We start from the raw sequence: 7,977 nt of genomic DNA, 5'->3' as shown, positions 1-7,977 counted from the left end.
TTTTGCTACCTGTATATCATGCTGTTATACACACACAAAAAAATGTAAGACGCAGACAAAGCATACTTCATGTATCAAAAACCCTTTAACATACAGTATATAATGGCTTCTCGATAATCAGCACTTCCGCCCTTAGCTAAAGGAAATGACATCATAACCTGCCTTTGTGTTTCATTGGGAAGCGAAAGAGGCTCGAAATTTATTTCGTGGATTCAAATCGGTTGTTTTGTATCCAGGAGCTTTGGTAAAATTCCTTGTCTAGATGCCATTAAACAGAGACTAATACAGGAGGGAAATACGTCATATTAGTTCGTCGGTATGTATAAGCCTGTGTACCAAGTTGATTTGGAAACGTGATTTCTGTTATGCTTCCTCTTTGTTCTCGTTAGTTCAGATAACTCGTCTCCGCAGTGTATTAAAACGGTCGAATGGTTGGCTTTTGAGCAAAGTTTCGTTTTTTTTTAACATGTCGATTATATTGCATTTAAATGATTGCTGCTAGTAAATTTAAGTTTTTGCTGTTAAGGGCTCTGGCATGTCTAATTTTGCACATTTAGATGAAGAACCAGGAACATATGACTTAAACTAAGAATATAATGTTTTGCAGCCAAGTCATTTCACTCGTTTCTTCTTAATTGCCGGCAAATGTATTTTTATATGATGTAAAACACCGCTTGCGCTAGCAGTTCACATCACTCTACGGCGTATGAAACATTAGCGTGTTGTGATTCTAGTACTCGGTTTAGAATTTTGCTCCTCCCCAAACTGCACTGTTCCCCATATATCTGTAGTGTAAAGTAATACATTTATTAAAAATATGGCAGTTGTATTCACATAAATACCGTTAGTGGTGTGTTTTTACGGCGTTGATTTTGAATAAAACCTGAAAGGAAAAAAGTCAGGGCGTTGAAACAGGAAATGTACCCCTGTCAAAACAATGCTTCTGTGAACGCTCAAGTCCTGTCATTCGAGGGTCTGAGTTTAAGACGTCTTTTCCAGTTCATGGCAGTTTTTCTTGTCAGGCCTATACAGTACATCTCCTTTAGCAGATACAGATAAGGATTTCGTTTTTTGACATTGCTAATGCCCTGACTTTGTGCCACACTGTCTTTAGTAACGTATGTGAGGAGCTTTGTAGGTTCCACGGTGTCCTTAGGCTCTGTCAGAAGACATTAACTAATTGGACAAGGCAGTGTGTTTAAGATTCAGTAGAATATGTGCTTGTTGCCTGTAACTCCCCTGCATTGTGTTTGCAGGCAATGACAGCCTTGCCTTCGGCAGGGACCCGCATGCCTGGGCTGTCCCCACAGCACCCCCAGCCTGGGCAGCTCACCCAGGGCACCCCAGCCCAGCTACAGTCCGCTCTGCCCCCCCAGGCAGCGATGCGTGAGATCTCTCCCGTGTTCCTCTGCCGGATCGGCCAGGAAACAGTCCAGGACATTGTGATGCGCACCATGGAGATCTTTCAGATCACCAGGGCGACGCAGGTAAAACCAACCAGTGGATCTCTTTGCACTTTTTGGACTGCAAACGTCTTAATTTCCCCGTGGGCAAGCTGTGCAGGCTGTCCCTTTCATAGTAAATTAATTAGAAGGAAAGTCTGACCAAAATCTCCTTTTACATTGTCCAGCAGGAAATGCTTAACTTGGCTGAAACAGTTTTGTACATTTGTTGAAAATCCTGCTGCACCAGACTATTATTTACATTGATTTGGGTTATGTATATCAGTGGTTCTCAAACTTTTTGAACCAAGTACCACCCCTAATCCAACCAAAGCATCCAAGTACCACCTACAAGTCATCATGAGCGCATGTGCACACACACTCACACATACATATAATAAATATAATAATAATAAACGTTGTTTGATATATTAAAATGTGGCTTCTCAAAGTGTTTTACAGAAAAAAATACAACACATAAAAATAAAAAAGCATCATTTCAGTGAATGGGGTGAGCCTGTTTAGTTGAGCAAAGCAGATGTGAATTAATTTTAAATCGTCAGGCATTTTCTTGACGGCAAAGGTCTCGCGGTGGATGTTGCAATGAAACCATTAATTTCTGAAGCAACCTATCTAATTCGTGCAACTACACCGCTGTGTCGGCTTGTCATTGCTCTAGCACCGTCTGTACAAACTCAGACGCATTTTATCCAGTCGATGCCATTCTCTCCGATAAATTCATTCAGAAGCTGAAATATGTGCTCTCCTGTAGTTCCTGTTGGTAGCGGCTCACAGAACAGAAAGTCCTCACGGGACGTACCCTCAAACTCGTATCTAACGTAAACGAGCAAATTGGCCAAATCGACTACAGACTCATCTAATTGCAGTGAAAAACATCTGCTCATCTTAACGCGCGATGTCAGCGTACTTTTGATATAATATTTCATTTCAATAATTCTATGAATGACTGTGTCTTTCGGGGGGGGGGGCAGCAGGTCGAGCTGTTCAGCAGCTTTTTCTCCACACATAATAGTGTGGGGCTTACCTGCTTTAGCAATCCGCAAGCGTGCATTTTTCCACATTTCCGTTTTTATTTCAGTGTTTATTTTAAGTATTTATTTCATGCGCGTGGGAGAGAAACACAGAGGCGCACGGTGTATTTTTCTCAAATTAACTTAGAACAGTTCTTAAATATTTTTCTGTTATTTTTCACGCTTTCCTGTGCTCACAAGATTACCAGCGTTCATAGCACGCATTACTATGCATTCCTGTGTTTACAACGTTGGCATTGTTCAAAAATCACGCACATTCTCCTTTCTCCCTATTTGCTGGAGATACAGTAGCTTTTTTTAAATACAATTGGTCACTTGCGTCCGTAGCACGCATTCCTATAGAGTGGTATAGAATTACAGAGTATCTCTCGTGTCCACTGAAGTATTAGCGCGCACTGTATCGTAGTGCATAGGCTGCGTATTCGACACGTATAAAAATACAAAATATGAAAACCCGTCCCGATTTTTTCAGCGCACACAACACAGTTCCAGGGTCATTTGGCGTACCACCTGGCGGCACGCCACGTACCACTGCCGGTACGCGTACCACAGTTTGAGAACCACTGATGTATATAATATATGGAAAATTTTCATTTTGAATACACAAGTTGATCTTTTGACCCATCTATATTTTGGAGTATATAAACTGGTATCGCCACTATGATAATAGATTCCTGCTTATCCCAGTGGATCCCACAGCACATTACATATACAGTAGGAGGGAACCTACTGAATTAGTGTAATGAAGGTGTGGGATGTTACTCTCTCACATCATTTTCTTACTGTATATGGTTTGTGCGGAGACCTTTGTCAGTGTGCCTTGGCATCAAAGGAACAAGGTTAGTTCCACTCTGAAAAGCAGAAATGTAAAAATGTTGAAAGTGTTATACAACTCTGCATTGCAATATGTGCATTGTCTCAGTCACGCAATCGCGCAGAAACTTGAAGAAAGGTGTGAGATCAATCGCCGGTCGTGCAATAACGGTAATGTGTTTCTTATTTTGTGCTTAGGTTAATGGTTATTTTAATTGCTATTTTTATTTTTTTGTTGTCAACCTGACATTTGGACGAACGTTTCAAGGCTGATCCAAAGTGAAGATGCCGACTGAAAAATGGTATCCTGCCATGCCCTGTAATGACCTACACCTGAAGCTTTATTGGATTTGACGTTTTGATCATTTTGTAACTTTTGCCAGCAAAAAAATCTATCTCACAACATCTAGGATTTTATAGAAATGTCTGTGCTTCCAGTGGCCTTCCTGTAAACCTCTTTTCGGTTTTGTTCCAGTTGCCCAACGGCGTGACTCAGAGCCATGCGGTGTACCAGGAGCGCTTCAACAAGCTGCAGGAGCACCTGCGCCAGCTGGCTCTGCTCTTCCGCAAGCTGCGCCTGCTCTACGAGCGCTGCATGGAGATGACCTCTGACCTCCACGAGACGCCCAGCGAGGTCTGCTCTTTTTTTTTGGTCTCATTGTAAAATTGGCAACATATGTTCTTGGGTCGTTGCATTTTGTTTTTCTGAGCAGAGGATTGGGGAGTTCTCTGCATTGTTGCCTAACTTGCAAATACCACATTATTCATTTCATTAAACATGCCAGTGCATTTATATGCTGTGGTGGTTTATACCCAAGTGAAACAGCATGTAGCCAGCCTCAAGTAGCTAAACAGTGCCACTCCTTGTTTCAGTCAAGCTTATTGCTGCTGTATTTGCAAAACTTCTTTTCCTGTTTTATAAATCCGCCCAATGCTTTCAAAAGGCTGTGGTATGACTCACTTTTTTTCCTGTCTTCACAGCTCATCCCTTACACCAGTGCGGAGGTAAGCATAGTGCCTGTGGAGCCCTGTAGCATTGCTGTTACCCAGGAGCGTCAAGAAATAAGTGAGGTTAGTCATTTAATAATCCCAAGGAATTTTTTTGAGCTTGCATTACCTCTCCCTATTCCAGACATGATATTCACAGTACAGAAGATCATTTTAAGAACCTAGGTTAATGTGGTTGATGCTGGATGAGGTAGTGAAACAGTAGGTGGTACACCACCCTCGTGATTTGGGATTCCAGATTAACGCCCAAGTATGCTAACGGGGAAGGCTGAGCTGTAGGTGGTAACGTCTTTTTAGGGGTTTGTGGTTGTTCTAAATTCTGTATTAATCCAACAAATAGGGTTCTTAGCCTTGGTAGCTCAAACAATTTAACTGGAATTCTCAGATTTCCAATAGATTTCCCCCTGTCGTGTAGTTAACACTACAGGTAATCTGTATTGCCTGTTTAAAAGTCTGATGGGTCACAATAGAACTCTGGGCATGCCATGCTACTGGTGTAGACTACATGAGTTCATTTGTAATTTAAGGATAGAGATGCACTCTGTTAATGCAACATTTTTTTATTTACTATGAAAGCATAGACTAAGTCCGGACATGGAGCAGGCAGATGATCTATCGGAAACAAATCATTGACAGATTATCCATGAAGAAGTAAATCCTGCACACGGCTCCCTTCAGCCATTTATAATACCCATACTTTATCAGATTAAATGTGCTCTTATTTCTTGTTTTACATTTAAAGGCACGTCTTGTCAATAAAGCAGCTAATTTGCAAAACATCATGTTCTTGAAAGTTGAACCCAAATTTCCAATTACATGTCACTGTGCGCACATTATAAATATATAAAATCTTTTATGTGTTGTTCACAAACCTGTTCATCCAGCCCCACTGAGGTCAGATACCCAGGACATAACTCTATACTATTTACAAAGTAATGAATCAGGTGTTTAGTGCTACACCATGGGTGTGGTGATGGTGGTTGTTTGCAGGCAGGTTCGGGTCCATCAGCCTTGAATTAGGAGGGGATCCTAACTGTCTTCAGTAGCTGCAGACATGCAGAGCCTTCTGCATACAGTACATTAAGTGTCCTTTGTGGTGATTGTGTTCAGAAGGTCAAGCAGAAGAACCAAGAGATGAAGGTGCTGATGGACCAGATGAGAAACCTGCTGTGGGACATCAATGCCATGCTGACCCTGAGGAAGTAACCTGAGGCCTGGAACAGCTGGATGTGGTTTTATGCTCTCTTTCCCGTACAAACATTTTCCCAGTGTTGTTTCCTAATTGCCCCTTTAAAGCATTTGATGTGGACGGGTATCACAAACGAAAAACTTTATTATAACATGTTGATTGCACAAGAAGATCACCTGCCACATTAAATGCATATGCTTTTTTCACCAAAAGTAATAATAAAGTGTAATTAAAGGTTTGACTATTTCATTGCGTATTTACATATTGGATTTATATTTATCTGATAATTGGATTCCATTGAAAATGATACGTTTTTCATCATGGGTGGCAGTTGCCACTGTTAAGTAAATAGTAAATGTGATTAGCAATTGTGCATGTTTCCAATATTAGGAAATCTGTATCTTTTTTTTTATTTCTTATAGTGAGATGATTGATGTTCTTGCATTCAGGCATCTAAATTGGCAGGTTCCACTGTGCTGTTTCATCCATCATATATCAATTACACATTTATGTCTGTTTCAAGCAATATGTTATCTGTTTTTATGTTAACATAACATAAAGAAAAAATCTGGAAATAATAATGAGACAAAGAAAATAATCTCCCATTAGTCACCATCTTCCTTAACGTATTCCTAACCAGCCACTGTTAATTTAAGCTTTGACTACAATACCAACTTTCCTTGAACTGAACTATTAAACTTCAACCACTAAACAATAGACACTATTCTGTGACAACATAGGAACCTTGCTCTTTGAGAGCAATCCGTTTGGTTTTGATGGAAGGTGAGATTATTTTTTTTGTAGGGATGGTTTTTTTTTTGTTTAATCTTGTCTTTAATTTTAGATATGAAGCAAAGGAGTAGGCTTTTGTGTTGAAACCCTTGACCTGTTTGGATTTTTTAAATTCAATCATTGAAAAGGCAAAAATAACATCTGCTGTTATTAAGAGGTGAGATTTGGTCTTCAGAATTGGCAGTTCCTAATCTGGTGAGTAGAATTTAAAAAAATACATAAATCTTTTAAGATGTATGCCGATGTCATTTCTGTGCTGAGCTCCAGAATTAAATACAGAGTTAAAGACGTAATTAGAAAGTACAACTGTTTATTGTGATTCCTGATAAGAAATTGTAATTGTAAGCTTTAATTCACAACAGCATAAAGGACTGTTCTGGTTTTGCATTGTCCTTCTTGTACTTCTAAACTGCTTGGCATAATTATAAACTATTGAATCTGTAAAATAGAATCTTTCTGTATTTTTTTACTGAAATAAATTGGAATATCCTTTGTATCTTTCTTCTTTCCAGTGTATTTTTGTCCTAGCAGTAGTCTTTGAAATTTAGGCAGTAATGTGGTATAGATGTTAGGGATATGGACTTAGTACTAGGATTTTGTGGGGTGCAGATGTTGTACCCTTGAGCTATGAACTTCACTCAGATTGATCCAGCTGTGTAAATGGGTACAAATGGAAGTTACTTTGGATAAAAGCAGAAGCCAGATAAATCAATCAATAATATTCTGCACTGCCCTGTAGTTTCCCTCAGGCATCTAAATTTAATTAGGGCTGTAATAGAGATAAGACTGCTTGCTAGCTAGTGCCACATGCTGAAATGCTGACTGCCTTAGTCTTTCCACATCAGGCTATAAACAGAAATAACATAATGATTGAAGGGTGTGCATGGGTCCCATAAGCATTTAACCATTAACACGACTCAGTTTGCTACCAGAATTGAATATCTTACTGTTGTCTTCTCTATCAGACAAGACTGCAGTGCAGATTAGGCTAACCTTCCCCTATCCTTTTATATCAAAATGTGTATGTGCATTGATTATACATACTGTATACTATATATATAGTTATTTTGTTAGCAGAGTTTTATCTAAAGTAGCATACTTTAAAATGTAACGGTGAATCATTTACTGTATAGTTTGACCATGTTTTTCTAGTTTAAGAGGTTATACATGTTTCATAGCAGTAGTTTGAGATCCAAGGTTCTCCTGTAGCCATTTCTCTGGAGTCCAGTCCAGGTGGGTCCAGTCACCCACCATCCTCACAAGAAACATACAGTATATTGTGAAAGTGTCCTCAAGTTTCCATATAAAACCATATACTCCTGTATTCCAACACAAGCCTTTTCTATGGGGAATGGTCTGCCCTGGTAACAATCCATTAATTTTGTAATCTCCAAAACCAACAGGACGAGACCTCAGGTGAAAGGCTACATTTGTTCAGTTAAGGGTTAAATTGGACAGATTGAACTGTTCCACACAAATTAAAATCTTGTGTTGACTTGATGAGATCTACAAACTGTTGATTACAGCCTATGCTGCCTTCACTTTCTGACACCTGTATTTAATCTCATACAATGGTTGTTTGTGGTGGTAGGATTCTAGCTGCTGGATTCTAGGCCATTAAAAATCTTTGCTATAGTGATTTCTGCTTTTTGTGGCAAATGATTTTTATTCCATTTGAGGC

The 7,977-nt window shown here is 39.5% G+C and overlaps 1 protein-coding gene across 1 annotated transcript; it reads left to right on the top strand.

Moving 5' to 3' along the window:
- Positions 1-147: 147 nt before the first annotated feature.
- LOC102688854 (mediator of RNA polymerase II transcription subunit 30) lies at positions 148-6,797 on the top strand. Its single transcript, XM_006631436.3, has 5 exons — positions 148-316; positions 1,257-1,487; positions 3,783-3,941; positions 4,289-4,378; positions 5,426-6,797. The coding sequence occupies exons 2-5, from the start codon at positions 1,260-1,262 to the stop codon at positions 5,519-5,521; spliced, it is 573 nt and encodes a 190-aa protein (XP_006631499.1). The 5' UTR covers positions 148-316; positions 1,257-1,259; the 3' UTR covers positions 5,522-6,797.
- The last annotated feature ends 1,180 nt before the right edge of the window (positions 6,798-7,977 follow it).

The sequence above is a fragment of the Lepisosteus oculatus genome, chromosome 11, assembly GCF_040954835.1.
Source record: "Lepisosteus oculatus isolate fLepOcu1 chromosome 11, fLepOcu1.hap2, whole genome shotgun sequence".
NCBI classification, from domain to species: domain Eukaryota; kingdom Metazoa; phylum Chordata; class Actinopteri; order Semionotiformes; family Lepisosteidae; genus Lepisosteus; species Lepisosteus oculatus.
This window is presented reverse-complemented; position numbering and strand designations above follow the sequence as displayed.

Excerpts from the sequence above, each read along its gene's own strand:
- LOC102688854 (XM_006631436.3), top strand. The coding sequence starts at position 1,260 with ATGACAGCCTTGCCTTCGGCAGGGACCCGCATGCCTGGGCTGTCCCCA. Across the intron at positions 1,488-3,782 it reads AGATCACCAGGGCGACGCAG|TTGCCCAACGGCGTGACTCA; the intron begins GTAAAACCAACC and ends GTTTTGTTCCAG. Across the intron at positions 4,379-5,425 it reads AGCGTCAAGAAATAAGTGAG|AAGGTCAAGCAGAAGAACCA; the intron begins GTTAGTCATTTA and ends GATTGTGTTCAG.